At 44.4% G+C, this 22,667-nt stretch overlaps 1 protein-coding gene across 1 annotated transcript; it reads right to left on the reverse strand.

The window, feature by feature from the left end:
• Window positions 1-457: 457 nt before the first annotated feature.
• LOC120049777 (phosphatidate cytidylyltransferase 1-like) lies at window positions 458-22,147 on the reverse strand. The gene is made up of 3 exons (XM_038999780.1): window positions 21,825-22,147; window positions 6,836-6,987; window positions 458-1,007 (listed from the first exon to the last, which is right to left on the reverse strand). Exons 1-3 carry the CDS (start codon window positions 21,879-21,881, stop codon window positions 884-886), a joined length of 333 nt encoding a protein of 110 aa, XP_038855708.1. The 5' UTR covers window positions 21,882-22,147; the 3' UTR covers window positions 458-883.
• Between the last annotated feature and the right edge of the window lie 520 nt (window positions 22,148-22,667).

The following is a 22,667-nucleotide window of genomic DNA, read 5'->3' on the forward strand; positions in this document are numbered from 1 at the left end:
ATTCACACCTAGCTCAAGTCTGGGGGGGGGGGGGGGGGGGGGGGGTTCACCACTAGCTCAAGTCTGGGAGAGGGGGGTTCACACCTAGCTCAGTCTGGGAGGGGGGGGGGGGGTTCACACCTAGCTCAAGTCTGGGAGGGGGGGGGGGGGGGTTCACACCTAGCTCAAGTCTGGGAGGGGGAGGGTCACACCTAGCTTAAGTCTGGGAGGGGGGGGTTCACACCTAGCTCAAGTCTGGGAGGGGGGGGTTCACACCTAGCTCAAGTCTGGGAGGGGGGGGGTTCACACCTAGCTCAAGTCGGGAGGGGGGGGTTCACACCTAGCTCAAGTCGGGAGGGGGGGTTCACCACTAGCTCAAGTTGGGAGGGGGGTTCACACCTAGCTCAAGTCTGGGAGGGGGGGGTTCACACCTAGCTCAAGTCTGGGAGGGGGGGGGGTCACACCTAGCTCGGCTATTAGACAATTCAGTAAAGGTTGAATAGTCTATTGTTCAGCAAATTGCCCATAATAATAAATAGCCCAAATAGAAACATATGAACATGTTATGAAGCTACATACCACTACTATGAGCATGTTATGAAGCTACATACCACTAATATGAACATGTTATGAAGCCACATACCACTACTATGAACATGTTATGAAGCCACATACCACTAATATGAGCATGTTATGAAGCTACATACCACTAATATGAACATGTTACGAAGCCACATACCACTACTATGAACATGTTATGAAGCCACATACCACTAATATGAGCATGTTATGAAGCTACATACCACTACTATGAACATGTTATGAAGCTACATACCACTAATATGAACATGTTATGAAGCCACATACCCCTACTATGAACATGTTATGAAGCTACATACCACTACTATGAACATGTTATGAAGCTACATACCACTACTATGAGCATGATAGGTCCCAGGTAGATCATCATGAAGAATCCTGATATCATGGCCATGGATAGAACCCCTCGTATACAGCAGTTCTTCCATCTGGAAAAAGAGACACAAACATCAATACACACAGACACATCAATACACACAGACACATCAATACACACAGACACATCAATACACACAGACACATCAATACACATCAATACACACAGACACATCAATACACACAGAAACATCAATACACACAGACACATCAATACACATCAATACACACAGACACATCAATACACACAGACACATCAATACACACAGACACACAGACACATCAATACACACAGACACACATCAATACACATCAATACACATCAATACACAGACACATCAATACACACAGATACACACAGGCACATCAATACACACAGACACATCAATACACACAGACACACAGACACATCAATACACACAGACACACATCAATACACATCAATACACATCAATACACAGACACATCAATACACACAGACACATCAATACACACAGACACATCAATACACACAGACACATCAATACACACAGACACACAGACACATCGACACAGACACATCAATACACACAGACACATCAATACACACAGACACATCAATACACACAGACACACAGACACATCAATACACATCAATATACACAGACACACAGACACATCAATACACATCAATATACAGACACATCAGTACACACAGACACATCAATACACACAGATACACACAGGCACATCAATACACACAGACACATCAATACACACAGACACACATCAATACACATCAATACACATCAATACACACAGACACATCAATACACACAGACACACAGACACATCAATACACATCAATACACAGACACATCAATACACAGACACATCAATACACACAGACACACAGACACATCAATACACACAGACACATCAATACACACAGACACATCAATACACACAGACACATCAATACACACAGACACACAGACACATCGACACACAGACACACACAGGCACATCAATACACACAGACACATCAATACACACAGACACACAGACACATCAATACACACAGACACACATCAATACACATCAATACACATCAATACACACAGACACATCAATACACACAGACACACAGACACATCAATACACATCAATACACAGACACATCAATACACAGACACATCAATACACACAGACACACAGACACATCAATACACACAGACACATCAATACACACAGACACATCAATACACACAGACACATCAATACACACAGACACACAGACACATCGACACAGACACATCAATACACACAGACACATCAATACACACAGACACATCAATACACACAGACACACAGACACATCAATACACATCAATATACACAGACACACAGACACATCAATACACATCAATATACAGACACATCAGTACACACAGACACATCAATACACACAGAAACATCAATACACACAGACACAGACACATCAATACACATCAATACACACAGACACATCAATACACACAGACACATCAATACACACAGACACATCAATACACACAGACACATCAATACACACAGACACATCAATACACATAGACACATCAATACACATCAATACACATCAATACACACAGACACATCAATACACATCAATACACACAGACACATCAATACACACAGACACATCAATACACACAGACACATCAATACACACAGACACACAGACACATCAATACACACAGACACATCAATACACACAGACACATCAATACACACAGACACATCAATACACATCAATACACACAGACACATCAATACACACAGACACATCAATACACACAGACACATCAATACACACAGACACATCAATACACACAGACACATCAATACACACAGACACATCAATACACACACAAACATCAATATACACAGACACACAAACATCAATACACACAGACACACAGACACATCAATACACACAGACACATCAATACACACAGACACATCAATACACACAGACACATCAATACACACAGACACATCAATACACACAGACACACAAACATCAATACACACAGACACATCAATACACACAGACACACACAGACACATCAATACACACAGACACATCAATACACACAGACACATCAATACACACAGAAACATCAATGTAGGCCTGCATAAACCCCCAATATCTCTACACAGTCATCAATGTAGGCCTGCATAAACCCCCAATATCTCTACACAGTCATCAATGTAGGCCTGCATAAACCCCCAATATCTCTACACAGTCATCAATGTAGGCCTGCATAAACCCCCAATATCTCTACACAGTCATCAATGTAGGCCTGCATAAACCCCCAATATCTCTACACAGTCATCAATGTAGGCCTGCATAAACCCCCAATATCTCTACACAGTCATCAATGTAGGCCTGCATAAACCCCCAATATCTCTACACAGTCATCAATGTAGGCCTGCATAAACCCCCAATATCTCTACATAGTCATCAATGTAGGCCTGCATAAACCCCCAATATCTCTACATAGTCATCAATGTAGGCCTGCATAAACCCCCAATATCTCTACATAGTCATCAATGTAGGCCTGCATAAACCCCCAATATCTCTACACAGTCATCAATGTAGACCTGCATAAACCCCCAATATCTCTACATAGTCATCAATGTAGGCCTGCATAAACCCCCAATATCTCTACATACACATCAATGTAGGCCTGCATAAACCCCCAATATCTCTACATACACATCAATGTAGGCCTGCATAAACCCCCAATATCTCTACATAGTCATCAATGTAAGCCTGCATAAACCCCCAATATCTCTACACAGTCATCAATGTAGGCCTGCATAAACCCCCAATATCTCTACATACACATCAATGTAGGCCTGCATAAACCCCCAATATCTCTACATAGTCATCAATGTAGGCCTGCATAAACCCCCAATATCTCTACACAGTCATCAATGTAGGCCTGCATAAACCCCCAATATCTCTACACAGTCATCAATGTAGGCCTGCATAAACCCCCAATATCTCTACATAGTCATCAATGTAGGCCTGCATAAACCCCCAATATCTCTACACAGTCATCAATGTAGGCCTGCATAAACCCCCAATATCTCTACACAGTCATCAATGTAGGCCTGCATAAACCCCCAATATCTCTACATAGTCATCAATGTAGGCCTGCATAAACCCCCAATATCTCTACATAGTCATCAATGTAGGCCTGCATAAACCCCCAATATCTCTACATAGTCATCAATGTAGGCCTGCATAAACCCCCAATATCTCTACATAGTCATCAATGTAGGCCTGCATAAACCCCCAATATCTCTACACAGTCATCAATGTAGGCCTGCATAAACCCCCAATATCTCTACACAGTCATCAATGTAGGCCTGCATAAACCCCCAATATCTCTACACAGTCATCAATGTAGGCCTGCATAAACCCCCAATATCTCTACATAGTCATTAAAACAAAGCTGTCCTGTTTTTACAGTTGACCAAAGCTATCGGTCATTGGCTGCCTACAGTGAGCTCCAACAGTATTGGGACATTGACCCATTTGTTGTAGTTTTGCCTCTGTACTCCAGCACATTGGATTTGAAAATGACACAATGACTATGAGGTTAAAGTGCAAATCGTCAGCTTTAATTTGAGGGTATTTTCATCCATATCGGCTGAATTGTTTAGAAATTACAGTACTTCCTGTACATAGTAGTCCCCCCCCCCCCCCCATTTTAGGGGACCAAAAGTATTGGACAAATTCACTATAAAGAATAGAATATGTTTCTAAACACTTCTATATTAATGTGGATGCTGCCATGGTTACAGATAATCCTGAATGAATCGTGAATAACGATAAGTGAGAAAGTTGGACGCACAAATATCATACCTCCAAGACATGCAAACCAGTATAGCATGTTATTATTTAAAGGAATATGGGCCCGAATACTAAACTTTTGACTTCTTTAATACCTACTTCTAAGTCCCCTAAAATGGCGGGGGACTACGTACAAAAAGTAGTGTAATTTCTAAACGGTTTACCCGATATGGATGAAAATACCCTCAAATTAAAGCTGACGGTTTATCCTCATTGTATCATTTCAAATCTAAAGTGTTGAAGTACAGAGCCAAAACCAACCATTTTTCACTGGCCCAATACTTTTTGGAGCGCATTAATGTTTGGTACATAAATCTAGACCGGCTAAATACACTTGATTGTACACACAGGATAGGCATGCTTAAATCCAGGAATAAACTGGTGTACAGAGACGGGTACAGGAGCGTCACTGTTCACTGTGTGCTGCCGCCTTGCTGCCTCCGCAATCCAATTCACCTCTCGTTACTCTATAATGCTGAACTAACGTGGAGTCCCTCCCACCTCTCATTACTCTACAATGCTGGACTAATGTGGAGTCCCTCCCACCTCTCGTTACTCTATAATGCTGGACTAATGTGGTGTCCCTCCCACCTCTCATTACTCTATAATGCTGGACTAATGTGGTGTCCCTCCACCTCTCATTACTCTATAATGCTGGACTAATGTGGTGTCCCTCCCACCTCTCGTTACTCTATAATGCTGGACTAATGTGGTGTCCCTCCCACCTCATTACTCTATAATGCTGGACTAATGTGGTGTCCCTCCCACCTCTCGTTACTCTATAATGCTGGACTAATGTGGTGTCCCTCCCACCTCTCGTTACTCTATAATGCTGGACTAATGTGGTGTCCCTCCCACCTCTCATTACTCTATAATGCTGGACTACCGTGGAGTCCCTCCCACCTCATTACTCTATAATGCTGGACTACCGTGGTGTCCCTCCCACCTCTCATTACTCTATAATGCTGGACTAATGTGGTGTCCCTCCCACCTCTCATTACTCTATAATGCTGGACTAATGTGGTGTCCCTCCCACCTCTCATTACTTTATAATGCTGGACTACCATGGTGTCCCTCCCACCTCTCATTACTCTATAATGCTGGACTAATGTGGTGTCCCTCCCACCTCTCGTTACTCTATAATGCTGGACTAATGTGGTGTCCCTCCCACCTCTCGTTACTCTATAATGCTGGACTAATGTGGTGTCCCTCCCACCTCTCGTTACTCTATAATGCTGGACTAATGTGGAGTCCCTCCCACCTCATTACTCTATAATGCTGGACTACCGTGGAGTCCCTCCCACCTCATTACTCTATAATGCTGGACTAATGTGGTGTCCCTCCCACCTCTCGTTACTCTATAATGCTGGACTAATGTGGTGTCCCTCCCACCTCTCGTTACTCTATAATGCTGAACTAATGTGGTGTCCCTCCCACCTCTCGTTACTCTATAATGCTGGCCTAATGTGGTGTCCCTCCCACCTCTCATTACTCTATAATGCTGGACTAATGTGGTGTCCCTCCCACCTCTCATTACTCTATAATGCTGGACTACCGTGGAGTCCCTCCCACCTCATTACTCTATAATGCTGGACTACCGTGGTGTCCCTCCCACCTCTCATTACTCTATAATGCTGGACTACCGTGGTGTCCCTCCCACCTCTCGTTACTCTATAATGCTGGCCTAATGTGGTGTCCCTCCCACCTCTCATTACTCTATAATGCTGGACTACCGTGGAGTCCCTCCCACCTCTCATTACTCTATAATGCTGGACTAATGTGGTGTCCCTCCCACCTCTCATTACTCTATAATGCTGGACTACCGTGGAGTCCCTCCCACCTCTCGTTACTCTATAATGCTGATCATAACCCAAAGGTTATAATGTGTGTGTGGCTCAAAACACATTTCTGTGTGGTTAATATAGTGTATTCAATGTACAGCCTCTCCCTCCCGTGAGGACGTTTATGTGTTACCTGGGGTTGAGGCCCTCCACGGCCTCTTTGAGGAACTGAGGAGTGTTGTCTGCTGTGGAGGGAGGAACGCATGGGGTGTCTGCTTTATACTCTCCGTCACAGTCTCCTCCGGCCTCACCAGGTAGATCCAGTCTGTCCTCTCCATCTGCCTCCTAACACACACACACACACACAACACACACAACACACACACACACACACACGAGAAAGGGAGAGAGAGCAAGTTAGACTAGAAATACTAGTGTGTCAACAACAAAGAAAAACAACGCAAGCATGATCTAAAGATACTAGATTAGTCATTCTGCTACAGTACTGGAGTATAGATCTAAAGATACTAGATTAGTCATTCTGCTACAGTACTGGAGTATAGATCTAAAGATACTAGATTAGTCATTCTGCTACAGTACTGGAGTATAGATCTAAAGATACTAGATTAGTCATTCTGCTACAGTACTGGAGTATAGATCTAAAGATACTAGATTAGTCATTCTGCTACAGTACAGGAGTATAGGCTATTTCTGAAACATGGAAAGGAAGTGGGTCTTTATTCAAGGGGCTAGTATAATATATATATATATTCAAGGGGCTAGTATAGTATATTATACTAGTATATAAGTAGTATAATATACAAAAGTGAAATAAACAATAAAAATGAACAGTAAACATTACACTCACAGAAGTTCCAAAATAATAAAGACATTTCAAATGTGATATTATGTAAATATACAGTGTTGTAATGATGTGCAAATAGTTATTAAAGTACAAAAGGGAAAATAACATAAATATGGGTTGTATTTACAATGGTGTTTGTTCTTCACTGGTTACCCTTTTCTTGTGGCAACAGGTCACAAATCTTGCTGCTGTGAGGCACACTGTGGAATTTCACCCAGTAGATATGGGAGTTTATCAAAATCAGGTTTGTTTTCTAATTCTTTGTGGATCTGTGTAATCTGAGGGAAATATGTGTCTCTAATACTAATAATAGACATTGGGCAGGAGGTTAGGAAGTGCAGCTCAATTTCCACCTCATTTTGTGGGCAGTGTGCACATATCCTGTCTTCTCTTGAGAGCCAGGTCTGCCTACAGAGACCTTTCTCAATAGCAAGGCTATGCTCACTGAATCTGTACATAGTCAAAGCTTTCCTTAAGTTTGGGTCAGTCACAGTGGTCAGGTATTCTGCCACTGTGTACTCTCTGTTTAGGGCCAAATAGCATTCTAGTTTGCTCTGTTTTTTTGTTAATTCTTTCCAATGTGTCAAGTAATTATCTTTTTGTTTTCTCATGATTCGGTTGGGTCTAAATGTGTTGCTGCCCTGGGGCTCTGCGGGGTGTGTTTGTGAACAGAGCCCCAGGACCAGCATGCTTAGGGGGACTCTTCTCCGAGTTCATCTCTCTGTAGGTGATGGGTTTGTTATGGAAGGTTTGGGAATCGCTTCCTTTTAGGTGGTTGTAGAATTTATCGGCTATTTTCTGGATTTTGATCATTAGTGGGCATCCGCCTAATTCTGCTCTGCATGCATTATTTGGTGTTTTACATTGTACACAAAGGATATTTTTGCAGAATTCTGCATGCAGAGTCTCATTTTGTGAAATATTGGTTGGTGAGCGGACCTCATACTTCAAAACCATAAAGGGCAATGGGTTCTATAACTGATTCAAGTATTTTTAGCCAGATCCTAATTGGTATGTCCAAATTTAGTTCCTTTTGATGGCATAGAAGGCCCTTCTTTCTTTGTCTCTCAGCTCGTTCACAGCTTTGTGGAAATTACCTGTGGCGCTGATGTTTAGGCAAAGGTATGTATAGTTTGTGTGCTCTAAGGCAACGGTGTCTCGATGGAATTTGTATTTGTGGTCCTGGCGACCGGACCTTTTTTGGAACACCATTACTTTGGTCTTACTGAGATTTACTGTCAGGGCCCAGGTCTGGCAGAATCTGTGCAGAAGATCTAGGTGCTGCTGTAGGCCCTCCTTGGTTGGTGACAGAAGCACCAGATCATCAGCAAACAGTAGACATTTGACTTCAGATTCTAGTAGGATGAGGCCGGGTGCTGCAGACTGTTCTAGTGCCCTCGCCAATTCGTTGATATATATGTTGAAGAGGGTGGGGCTCAAGCTGCATCCCTGTCTCACACCACTGCCATGTGGGAAGAAATGTGTGTTTTTTGCCTATTTTAACCGCACACTTGTTGTTTGTGTACATGGATTTTATAATGTCGTATGTTTTACCCCCAACACATCGTTCCATCAATTTGTACAGCAGACCCTCATGCCAAATTGAGTCGAAGGCTTTTTTGAAATCAATAAAGCATGAGAAGACTTTGCCTTTGTTTTGGTTTGTTTGTTTGTCAATTAGGGTGTGCAGGGTGAATACGTGGTCTGTCGTACGGTAATTTGGTAAAAAGCCAATTTGACATTTGTTCAGTACATTGTTTTCACTGAGGAAATGTACGAGTCTGCTGTTAATGATAATGCAGAGGATTTTCCCAAGGTTGCTGTTGACGCATATCCCTCGGTAGTTATTGGGGTCAAATTTGTCTCCACTTTTGTGGATTGGGGTGATCAGTCCTTGGTTCTGTATTGTTTTAGTGATTCACCATAGTGAAGGCATAGACTCAGGTTTTCTGGGTCTGAATTTGTTGTTGCCTAATTGGTTTTTGGTAGGTTTCCACACTACTTTCCTTCCATCTATAGCATGTCTTAATATTACTCAGTTCCTTAGGCTTTGATGCCTCATGATTGAGTATTGCTCTGTTCAAGTAGACTGTGATTTTGCTGTGATCTGATAGGAGTGTCAGTGACTGTGAACGCTCTGAGAGACTCTGGGTTGAGGTCAGTGATAAAGTAGTCTACAGTACTACTGCCAAGAGATGAGCTATAGGTGTACCTACCATGTGACCCCCTTGAAGCCTAACATTGACTATGTACATACCCAGCATGCGACAGAGCTGCAGGAGTTGTGACCCGTTTTTGTTGGTTATGTTGTCATAGTTGTGCCTAGGGGGGCATATGGAGGAGGGAATGCTGTCACCTCCAGGTAGGTGTTTGTCCCCCTGTGGGCTGTTCTTGTGATGATTGATTCATTTAATTGATTAATTTAATGGAGTGAGTTAGGTCTGCTCTATACCAAATCATCATAACCCCTGAGTCCATTCCCTGTTTCACACCTGGTAGTTTGGTGGATGGGACTACCAGCTCACTGTAACCTAGGCCTTGGATATTACAGGATGAGATAGTGAAGGATTTGAGTTCCTTTAAGTGTCGTGTGGTTTGGCCTCAGGCCAGTAAGTGTGAGCAGAGCCTGCTGAGCATCTGGTACATGCCATTGGCTTGGGCTAGTGTAAGAGTGGGGGTTTGGCCTGTTTGCCCGCTCACTGCCTGGGCGTATGTGTTACTTTCATGTTGAGGCCCTCTCTGCGTGAGTGGGGGGGGGGGGTATGAGGTGGGCAGGAGTGGCATAGGTCGGATCTGAGGGGGCCTAAATGGGGTGTGGGCATGGTTGACTTGGGGCCGGGGGGGGGGGGGGGGGGGTTGATGTGGCTGGCGGTGCTGTGGTCTGGATATAGGTCCTCTCGGCGTGGTCCGGGGGTGGGTGGGAGGGGGGGTCCCGCTGGTCTGGGCGGGGTGTCTATAGATCTGTTGCTCCTGTGTGAAGTGTTGGGGCTGCGTTTGAGAGCGATGTCCTTTAGGGTCCGGGCGAAGGTGGGCACTGCTTCCTTGTATAGGTGGACCTGGTCGTAAAGGATGTTCAAGTACAGGGTGGAGTGGTGGGCCAGGTAAACATTTGGTTTTGAAGCACAGTCACTTGCGTTTACCCGCTGTATTGTAGCAGGGTGGAACATTTTCCCCTTCATGGTTTCCCTCATCCAGGTGCTTCAAGGTGCTTTTTGGACGAGATGCGTCCCATAATGCCTGGCGAAAACCAAACACTGCATTCCACGGTAAGAACCTCATACCAACGGTCCAGCATGGTGGTGGTAGTGTGATGGTTTGGGGTCAGCATGGTGGTGGTAGTGTGATGGTTTGGGGTCAGCATGGTGGTGGTAGTGTGATGGTTTGGGGTCAGCATGGTGGTGGTAGTGTGATGGTTTGGGGTCAGCATGGTGGTGGTAGTGTGATGGTTTGGGGTCAGCATGGTGGTGGTAGTGTGATGGTTTGGGGATGCTTTGCTGCCTCAGGACCTGGACGACTTGCCTTAATAGAAGGAACCATGAATTGTGCTCTGTATCAGAGAACTCTACAGGAGAATGTCAGGTAATATGTCTGAGCTGAAGAGCAGCAAGACAAGGATTCAAAACACACAATCAAGTCTACATGAAAATGGCTAAAATGCAACAATATTTGAAGTTCTGTAATGGCCTAGTCAAAGTCCAATACCACAGAATAAGTGGGGAACAAGTGGGGAACAGCACGTCAGAAATCAGCTCAATGTAATTGAAGAATCCACAGACAATTGGAAAACACTAAAACAAATAGCCCGAAACGTTATCTTTCCAAAACTGAGATGGATAATCAACTTCTCCACTATTTTTGGTCCTATAACCAAGAACAGACCCAAAAAATATATACAGGATCAAATACAAATCTTAGAATCAACTATTAAAGACTACCAGAACCCACTGGATTCTCCAATTACCTTGAATGAACTACAGGACAAAATACAAACCCTCCAACCCAATAAGACCTGTAGTGTTGATGGTATCCTCAATGAAATGATCAAATATACAGACAACAAATTCCAATTGGCTATACTTAAACTCTTTAACATCATCCTTAGCTCTGGCATCTTCCCCAATATTTGGAACCAAGGACTGATCACCTCAATCCACAAAAGTGGAGACAAATTTGACCCCATTAACTACCGAGGGATATGCGTCAACAGCAACCTTGGGGAAATCCTCTGCATTATCATTAACAGCAGACTCGTACATTTCCTCAGTGAAACAATGTACTGAGCAAATGTCAAATTGGCTTTTTACCAAATCACCGTACGACAGACCACGTATTCACCCTGCACACCCTAATTGACAAATAAACAAACCAAAGGCAAAGTCTACTCATGCTTTGTTGATTTTTTTTTAAACAGACTCAATTTGGCATGAGGGTCTGCTGTACAAATTGATGGAACGCTGTGTTGGGGGTAAAACATATGACATTATAAAATCCATGTACACAAACAAGTGTGCGGTTAAAATTGTCAAAACACACATATTTCTTTCCACGGGGCCATGGGGTGAGACGGGATGAGACAGTGATGCAGCTTAAGCTCCACCCTCTTCAACATATATATCAACGAATTGGTGAGGGCACTAGAACAGTCTGCAGCACCCGGCCTCACCCTACTAGAATCTGAAGTCAAATGTCTACCTTTGGCTGATGATCTGGTGCTTCTGTCCCCAACCAAGGAGGGCCTACAGCAGCACCTAGATCTTCTGCACAGATTCTGCCAGACCCGGGCCCTGACAGTAAATCTCAGTAAGACTAAAATAATGGTGTTCCAAAAAAGGTCCGGTCGCCAGGACCACAAATACAAATTCCATCTAGACACCGTTGCCCTAGAGCAAACAAAACTATATTTACCGCGGCCTAAACATCAGCGCCACAGGTAACTCCACAAAGCTGTGAACGATCTGATAGACAAGGCAAGAAGGGCCTTCTATGCCATCAAAAGGAACTAAATTTGGACATACCAATTATGATCTGGCTAAAAATACTTGAATCAGTTATAGAACCCATTGCCCTTTATGGTTGTGAGGTCTGGGGTCCGTTCACCAACCAAGAATTCACCAAATGGGACTCTGCATGCAGAATTCTGCAAATATATACAACGTAAAACACCAAATAATGCATGCAGAGCAGAATTAGGCCGATAACCGCCAATTATCAAAATCCAGAAAAGAGACGTTAAATTCTATAACCACCTGAAAGGAAACGATTCCCAAACCTTCCATAACAAACCCATCACCTACAGAGAGATGAACCCGGAGAAGAGTCCCCCTAAGAAAGCTGGTCCTGGGGCTCTGTTCACAAACACAAACAGATCCCACAGAGCCCCAGGACAACAGCACAATTAGACCCAACCAAATCATTAGAAAACAAAAAGAGAATTACTTGACACATTGGAAAGAATTACAACACTGTATATTTACATAATATGACATTTTAAATTAATTCACTTTTTGGAACTTCTGGGAGTGTAATGTTTACTGTAAATTTCACTTTTGTTTATTATCTACTTCACTTGCTTTGGCAATGCCAATAAAGCCCTTAAATTGTTGAGAGAGTGCGAGCGAGCGAGAGAAAGAGAGCAGTAGGACAGGTGATGAGCTACTCAGTAAATGAGACTAGGATAATAATCCCCAACAGCAAGGGAAGAAACAGCCCCCTGTCTGTCTGTCTGTCTGTCTGTCTGTCTGTCTGTCTGTCTGTCTGTCTGTCTGTCTGTCTGTCTGTCTGTCTGTCTGTCTGTCTGTCTGTCTGTCTGTCTGTCTGTCTGTCTGTCTGTACCAACAAGGCCATGCTACAAAAGCAGAAAGAGCACCATTCAGGAGGAAATGAATGAGAGGGCGAGCAGTGCGGTACACACACACACTGACCCCTGTCTCTATCCAGAAATTGAACAGTCGCCCTGATGGTATCTGGTACCTCTCATCCTCCCTTTAACTGCTTTGCAGAGGTGGCAGAAAACCGAGGCCCAGCCTGATGAGGGATTCATTCTCACTTGGGCATCAAACAGCCAAATGAACACGGACAAAAAAGGCAGGCCAACAAACATGCATTCTGTTCTGCTTTGTAGTGCCAGGCTGTGTCTGGCCTAGCTGGAGTCTAGGAAGCTACTGCTGTGTCTGGCCTAGCTGGAGTCTAGGAAGCTACTGCTGTTACTGCCGCGGCTGGAGTCTAGTAAGCTACTGCTGTTACTGCCGCGGCTGGAGTCTAGGAAGCTACTGCTGTTACTGCCGCGGCTGGAGTCTAGTAAGCTACTGCTGTTACTGCCGCGGCTGGAGTCTAGTAAGCTACTGCCCCGGCTGGAGTCTAGTAAGCTACTGCTGTTACTGCCGCGGCTGGAGTCTAGTAAGCTACTGCCCCGGCTGGAGTCTAGTAAGCTACTGCTGTTACTGCCGCGGCTGGAGTCTAGTAAGCTACTGCTGTTACTGCCGCGGCTGGAGTCTAGTAAGCTACTGCTGTTACTGCCGCGGCTGGAGTCTAGTAAGCTACTGCTGTTACTGCCGCGGCTGGAGTCTAGTAAGCTACTGCTGTTACTGCCGCGGCTGGAGTCTAGTAAGCTACTGCTGTTACTGCCGCGGCTGGAGTCTAGTAAGCTACTGCCCCGGCTGGAGTCTAGTAGAACAGGTAACTGGCTGCCTGCCACTCTATCAAACAGGTAACTGGCTGCCTGCCACTCTATCAAACAGGTAACTGGCTGCCTGCCACTCTATCAAACAGGTAACTGGCTGCCTGCCACTCTATCAAACAGGTAACTGGCTGCCTGCCACTCTATCAAACAGGTAACTGGCTGCCTGCCACTCTATCAAACAGGTAACTGGCTGCCTGCCACTATCAAACAGGTAACTGGCTGCCTGCCACTCTATCAAACAGGTAACTGGCTGCCTGCCACTCTATCAAACAGGTAACTGGCTGCCTGCCACTCTATCAAACAGGTAACTGGCTGCCTGCCACTCTATCAAACAGGTAACTGGCTGCCTGCCACTCTATCAAACAGGTAACTGGCTGCCTGCCACTCTATCAAACAGGTAACTGGCTGCCTGCCACTCTATCAAACAGGTAACTGGCTGCCTGCCACTCTATCAAACAGGTAACTGGCTGCCTGCCACTCTATCAAACAGGTAACTGGCTGCCTGCCACTCTATCAAACAGGTAACTGGCTGCCTGCCACTCTATCAAACAGGTAACTGGCTGCCTGCCACTCTATCAAACAGGTAACTGGCTGCCTGCCACTCTATCAAACAGGTAACTGGCTGCCTGCCACTCTATCAAACAGGTAACTGGCTGCCTGCCACTCTATCAAACAGGTAACTGGCTGCCTGCCACTCTATCAAACAGGTAACTGGCTGCCTGCCACTCTATCAAACAGGTAACTGGCTGCCTGCCACTATCAAACAGGTAACTGGCTGCCTGCCACTCTATCAAACAGGTAACTGGCTGCCTGCCACTCTATCAAACAGGTAACTGGCTGCCTGCCACTCTATCAAACAGGTAACTGGCTGCCTGCCACTCTATCAAACAGGTAACTGGCTGCCTGCCACTCTATCAAACAGGTAACTGGCTGCCTGCCACTCTATCAAACAGGTAACTGGCTGCCTGCCACTCTATCAAACAGGTAACTGGCTGCCTGCCACTCTATCAAACAGGTAACTGGCTGCCTGCCACTCTATCAAACAGGTAACTGGCTGCCTGCCACTCTATCAAACAGGTAGCTGGCTGCCTGCCACTCTATAGAACAGTTAGCTGGCTGCCTGCCACTCTATAGAACAGTTAGCTGCCTGCCTGCCACTCTATAGAACAGTTAGCTGCCTGCCTGCCACTCTATAGAACAGTTAGCTGCCTGCCTGCCACTCTATAGAACAGTTAGCTGCCTGCCTGCCACTCTATAGAACAGTTAGCTGCCTGCCTGCCTACCACTCTATAGAACAGTTAGCTGCCTGCCTGCCTACCACTCTATAGAACAGTTAGCTGCCTGCCTACCAGTTAGCTGCCTGCCTGCCACTCTATAGAACAGTTAGCTGCCTGCCTGCCACTCTATAGAACAGTTAGCTGCCTGCCTGCCTACCACTCTATAGAACAGTTAGCTGCCTGCCTGCCTACCACTCTATAAAACAGTTAGCTGCCTGCCTGCCTACCACTCTATAAAACAGTTAGCTGCCTGCCTGCCTACCACTCTATAAAACAGTTAGCTGCCTGCCTGCCTACCACTCTATAAAACAGTTAGCTGCCTGCCTGCCTACCACTCTATAAAACAGTTAGCTGCCTGCCTTCCTGCCACTCTATAAAACAGTTAGCTGCCTGCCTGCCTGCCACTCTATAAAACAGTTAGCTGCCTGCCTGCCTGCCACTCTATAAAACAGTTAGCTGCCTGCCTGCCACTCTATAAAACAGTTAGCTGCCTGCCTGCCACTCTATAAAACAGTTAGCTGCCTGCCTGCCACTCTATAAAACAGTTAGCTGCCTGCCTGCCACTCTATAAAACAGTTAGCTGCCTGCCTGCCACTTTATAAAACAGTTAGCTGCCTGCCTGCCACTCTATAAAACAGTTAGCTGCCTGCCTGCCACTCTATAAAACAGTTAGCTGCCTGCCTGCCACTCTATAAAACAGTTAGCTGCCTGCCTGCCACTCTATAAAACAGTTAGCTGCCTGCCTGCCACTCTATAAAACAGTTAGCTGCCTGCCTGCCACTCTATAAAACAGTTAGCTGCCTGCCTGCCACTCTATAAAACAGTTAGCTGCCTGCCTGCCACTTTATAAAACAGTTAGCTGCCTGCCTGCCACTCTATAAAACAGTTAGCTGCCTGCCTGCCACTCTATAAAACAGTTAGCTGCCTGCCTGCCACTCTATAAAACAGTTAGCTGCCTGCCTGCCACTCTATAAAACAGTTAGCTGCCTGCCTGCCACTCTATAAAACAGTTAGCTGCCTGCCTGCCACTCTATAAAACAGTTAGCTGCCTGCCTGCCACTCTATAAAACAGTTAGCTGCCTGCCTGCCACTTTATAAAACAGTTAGCTGCCTGCCTGCCACTCTATAGAACAGATAGCTGCCTGGCTGCCTACCACTCTATAAAACAGTTAGCTGCCTGCCTGCCACTTTATAAAACAGTTAGCTGCCTGCCTGCCACTCTATAGAACAGATAGCTGCCTGGCTGCCTACCACTCTATAGAACAGATAGCTGCCTGGCTGCCTGCCACTCTATAAAACAGGTAACTGGCTGCGTGTCTGTAATAACCTCATAACAGAACATGTTCTGGGACTCTCGTGGCAGTCTAACCTACATTGTGGGCTGCTTTCCGATCACTTTGGCACCATATCTAAGACATTACACATAAATAACCAGAGTACTATGGCATCCTATTTCCTATTATAGTGCACTACTTTATATAGAGTCCTATGGGAATAGGGTGCCAGTTGGAACACACATTCCCAGAGCTAAATCAGGTCAGACGACATCATGTCATGAATCACTATTTTCGTTGTGTAATGCAGCCACACACATAAAACCAGATAGAACCTTTGACAGACACGCCACAGAAGTCCATATTCGGCCGAGGAGAGGGAGTGGTCACGGTGAGCCTTTGAAGCAGCAGAAAGTCTAGGGAGGGGGGGGGGGGGGGGGGGGGGGCACTAGGATAACCCAGAGCCATATACAAATGTAGGCCGTGGCTTCGGATTCAACTCTAAAGTTCACGGGACCAAAAGATTGTGAGCTTCCCGAAGCTTCTGCACGTGTTTATTCACTACTTTACACCGTCTCTGCTCTACTCCTAGAGAACAGTCTCTTTACACAGTCTCTGCTCTACTCCTAGAGAACAGTCTCTTTACACCGTCTCTGCTCTACTCCTAGAGAACAGTCTCTTACACAGTCTCTGCTCTAATCCTAGAGAACAGTCTCTTTACACAGTCTCTGCTCTACTCCTAGAGAACAGTCTCTTTACACAGTCTCTGCTCTACTCCTAGAGAACAGTCTCTTTACACAGTCTCTGCTCTACTCCTAGAGAACAGTCTCTTACACCGTCTCTGCTCTACTCCTAGAGAACAGTCTCTTTACACCGTCTCTGCTCTACTCATAGAGAACAGTCTCTTTACACAGTCTCTGCTCTACTCCTAGAGAACAGTCTCTTTACACAGTCTCTGCTCTACTCCTAGAGAACAGTCTCTTACACAGTCTCTGCTCTACTTCTAGAGAACAGTCTCTTTACACCGTCTCTGCTCTACTTCTAGAGAACAGTCTCTTACACAGTCTCTGCTCTACTTCTAGAGAACAGTCTCTTTACACAGTCTCTGCTCTACTTCTAGAGAACAGTCTCTTTACACAGTCTCTGCTCTACTCCGAGAGAACAGTCTCTTTACACCGTCTCTGCTCTGCTCCTAGAGAACAGTCTCTTTACACCGTCTCTGCTCTACTCCTAGAGAACAGTCTATTTACACCGTCTCTGCTCTACTCCTAGAGAACAGTCTCGTTACACAGTCTCTGCTCTACTCCTAGAGAACAGTCTCTTTACACCGTCTCTGCTCTATTCCTAGAGAACAGTCTCTTTACACCGTCTCTGCTCTATTCCTAGAGAACAGTCTATTCACACCGTCTCTGCTCTACTCCTAGAGAACAGTCTCGTTACACAGTCTCTGCTCTACTCCTAGAGAACAGTCTCTTTACACAGTCTCTGCTCTACACCTAGAGAACAGTCACTTTACACCGTCTCTGCTCTACTCCTAGAGAACAGTCTCTTTACACCGTCTCTGCTCTACTCCTAGAGAACAGTCTCGTTACACAGTCTCTGCTCTACTCCTAGAGAACAGTCTCTTTACACAGTCTCTGCTCTACTCCTAGAGAACAGTCTCTTTACACCGTCTCTGCTCTACTCCTAGAGAACAGTCTCTTACACAGTCTCTGCTCTAATCCTAGAGAACAGTCTCTTTACACAGTCTCTGCTCTACTCCTAGAGAACAGTCTCTTTACACAGTCTCTGCTCTACTCCTAGAGAACAGTCTCTTTACACAGTCTCTGCTCTACTCCTAGAGAACAGTCTCTTACACCGTCTCTGCTCTACTCCTAGAGAACAGTCTCTTTACACCGTCTCTGCTCTACTCATAGAGAACAGTCTCTTTACACAGTCTCTGCTCTACTCCTAGAGAACAGTCTCTTTACACAGTCTCTGCTCTACTCCTAGAGAACAGTCTCTTACACAGTCTCTGCTCTACTTCTAGAGAACAGTCTCTTTACACCGTCTCTGCTCTACTTCTAGAGAACAGTCTCTTACACAGTCTCTGCTCTACTTCTAGAGAACAGTCTCTTTACACAGTCTCTGCTCTACTTCTAGAGAACAGTCTCTTTACACAGTCTCTGCTCTACTCCGAGAGAACAGTCTCTTTACACCGTCTCTGCTCTATTCCTAGAGAACAGTCTCTTTACACCGTCTCTGCTCTACTCCGAGAGAACAGTCTCTTTACACCGTCTCTGCTCTGCTCCTAGAGAACAGTCTCTTTACACCGTCTCTGCTCTACTCCTAGAGAACAGTCTATTTACACCGTCTCTGCTCTACTCCTAGAGAACAGTCTCGTTACACAGTCTCTGCTCTACTCCTAGAGAACAGTCTCTTTACACCGTCTCTGCTCTATTCCTAGAGAACAGTCTCTTTACACCGTCTCTGCTCTATTCCTAGAGAACAGTCTATTCACACCGTCTCTGCTCTACTCCTAGAGAACAGTCTCGTTACACAGTCTCTGCTCTACTCCTAGAGAACAGTCTCTTTACACAGTCTCTGCTCTACTCCTAGAGAACAGTCTCTTTACACAGTCTCTGCTCTACTCCTAGAGAACAGTCTCTTTACACAGTCTCTGCTCTACTCCTAGAGAACAGTCTCTTACACAGTCTCTGCTCTACTCCTAGAGAACAGTCTCTTTACACCGTCTCTGCTCTACACCTAGAGAACAGTCACTTTACACCGTCTCTGCTCTACTCCTAGAGAACAGTCTCTTTACACAGTCTCTGCTCTACTCCTAGAGAACAGTCTCTTTACACAGTCTCTGCAAGAACACAACGGTCACAGTATTCTACATAACAGAATATATCTCATAACTTACTGCAAGTAAAAAAATTAAAAAACACTGCATTCAACCATGAATGATAAATCCTCACGTTTTAACCGGTGAAACTTCCATGCAGGATCATTCTGTATAGTAACCATTTGATCTCAATTTCATTTAGGATATGCATTTAGATGTTAAGTCATGGCTCCCCGATTGGTGCAGCGGTCTAAGGTGCGTCACTACAGCCGGAGGCTGCATCACATCCGGCCGTGATGGTCGGCGCACAATTGGCCCAGCGTTGTCCGTGGTAAGCCGTCATCGTAGATAAGAACTCTTAACTGGACTTGCCTAGTTAAATAAAAGGTTAAATAAAAAATTAAATATACCGTGTTGTGTTAGAACTAGCCTAAAGTGTTGTTTTGAATGATGTACAGTGAACACATTTTTTGCTCAGATGGTGTATTGTTTCCTAATGGCGCTTCTCTGTTGAGTGATTCGTACATGCGCAGAAGCTTCCGGAAGCTCTGGATCTTTCGGCCCGGCGGACTAAAGATCCCGAAAACGTTGGATCTGTACAATGTAATGTAGATCCTGATTGTGTCCCAAACGGCACCCTATTCCCTATAGTCCACTACTATTGATCAGGACCCAGAGGGGTGAGTAGTGGATTATAATAATTTGGTGGGTGATGCTATTTCACATGTACAAGTGTGTATTATACCGTATATGTGACTCAATGGTGTTTTTTTTGTTGTTTTTTTTACATTGGATAAAAAAAGTTGAGATTTAGAGCTACAAAATGGTATATCATACCACAACAGTTGAGAAACAATAGGAAAGTAATTCTGCTTTGAAAGTTGTAAACTCATTTTTTTTTTTTATTGGAAAAGTATATATTTTTTTTTGTTGCATATCCCAACTCCTGAGACATGTTGGGAGAGTGAGGTCACGGCGGGGGTCATTATCAATCTGGAAAGCAGGCCCTATAGTGTTGTTATTTAAACTAGTTACCATGGCCATGTACGTCATGCTACTCAATGGCCTGTCTATTTAATCGCTACACAGAGAAGCGTCACCGTCCCAACTGTGTAACGTACACCACCATGAAGTAAACATAATGATTATATAACATCACAACGCTGTTGACATGTTGTTTACAATGCAGGCATACCATGTAGCCGAGCTATGTCATAACTCCAAAGAGGTGGCCCTTTTTACACCTTACTATTCTTCATCATGTCTAAGAATACCATAGTCAAGTCGTATTTTATTTTTTTTATAATTCATTTCATTTAATAAAATGTGGTCCTTCGTAACTCAGTTGGTATAGCTTGTAACGCCAGGGTAGTGGGTTCGATTCCCGCACACATTTATTTAACTAGGCAAGTCATTTAAGAACAAATTCTTATCTTCAATCACGGCCTAGGAACAGTGGGTTACCTGCCTTGTTCAGGGGCAGAACGACAGATTTATACCTTGTCAGCTCAGGGATTTGACCCAGCAACCAACGCTATAAACACTAGGCTACTTACCGCCCCATGACTAAGTTGCTTTGGATAAAAGCGTCTGCTAAATGGAATATAATAATCATGTTATTAACTACATGCTGGACAAATTTCTCCTCATTTTATTAGATATTGTAAATGATTAGGAGCAAATCTTGCCTAGATCCTCAATCCACCCCAGGGAGTCAGGCTATAGTATTATATCTGTCAAACGGACCGCGTGATTGTCTTTCCAATGAGAAAGCAACTTACTCCTAAACTTTGGGTCCAAGGCACGAAAAGAGCGTCCTATATTATATTTGGGGTAAAAGTATATAACATTTGGTTACATTGTGTCAGCTAAACTGCTGATCTTTGTCTTGCTGGCCATCTTTTTACAACAGTTATGTGTGGGTCACTAGCTAGAGCACCGAGTCAGCTGGTTTGACATGTTAGCCAGCAGCTCGATAGCATGTTGGCTAGCAAATCATGATTCGTGTAACCAAATAAGCCATTATACGCTACAATGGCAATATTTACAAGGTTATACAGTTATTAAATAACTGCCGGTATGGTAACGTAACATTCACATAGTTATCCCGCTAGCTAGTTAACGTTTACTGAACATGATCTACCTAGCTAACTAAGCTAATTAGCGAGGAAGGAGATTAGCTAGCTACAACTCCCTAGCCACAAGGAGCACATTTGAGCACGAAAGAGGATCAAATGTTTTCTTAGTTTAAGTTTCTCACCTTGTCACTAACGCTGTCAGGATCCCCTCCTCCTCCTCTCTTCCTTAGCTCCGTCATGTTTTCCTTATTTCACTCACGACACATAAAATGAGTGAAGACAACTAACGAGTTTCGGATTGAATGTCAACCCTTGTAATCCGGTTATGAAGATCTTCGGTTACCATGAAATAATCGTCGGAATTCTGCAATGTGCTGTTATTTTTGACAGAACATTCACAAAAGTACGCACCCTCTCTACTACTCTCAACCGAATGCGTTCTTGCATTTGTTTCTCACCACAATTCTCGTTCGCCATCTCAGGTGTCTGAACCTATGTGAAGCTAGACACTAAGAACTAGCCACAATAGTGGAATTTACTGTTCGCCTTCAAAATAAATGTCCCCTCCTTTGAAAGTGATGTAAAAGGAAACTAATAGTGGAATCATTCCATATTTGGACTAGATAATACCAAACAATGCTGGAATGTTTTTATATAAATGAAACAAAAGAAAATAATTAGTTAATTTGAACAAAAAAAAGTATAACTCGCACTTTGGATGTATAGATTTCAGAATTGCATTGGGGTAATACTTGCATGCACTTACCAATGAAGAGTTTATACAAATACTAGCGTCATAGCTAGTGTTATGGCTTTTCAACCTCTGCCATATCGTGGATTCAGAGCTATCTATCTAATAGAACTCAGAGGGTTTTCTTTAACGGAAGCTTCTCTCATGTCAAACATGTTATGTGTGGTGTACCGCCGGGCAGCTCTCTAGGCTCTCTACTCTTTTCTATGTTTTACCAATGAACTGCCACTGGCATTAAACAAAGCATGTGTGTCCATGTATGCTGATGACTCAA

The sequence above is a fragment of the Salvelinus namaycush genome, chromosome 1, assembly GCF_016432855.1.
Source record: "Salvelinus namaycush isolate Seneca chromosome 1, SaNama_1.0, whole genome shotgun sequence".
NCBI lineage: Eukaryota > Metazoa > Chordata > Actinopteri > Salmoniformes > Salmonidae > Salvelinus > Salvelinus namaycush.

Bases quoted from the DNA above. Each gene is read 5' to 3' on its own strand.
- LOC120049777 (XM_038999780.1), bottom strand. From the start codon at position 21,881: ATGACGGAGCTAAGGAAGAGAGGAGGAGGAGGGGATCCTGACAGCGTT. The intron at 6,988-21,824 runs GTGAGAAACTTA...TGTGTGTGTTAG, and splicing joins CTGACAGCGTTAGTGACAAG to GAGGCAGATGGAGAGGACAG. The intron at 1,008-6,835 runs GTAACACATAAA...CTCTTTTTCCAG, and splicing joins GTGGAGGGCCTCAACCCCAG to ATGGAAGAACTGCTGTATAC.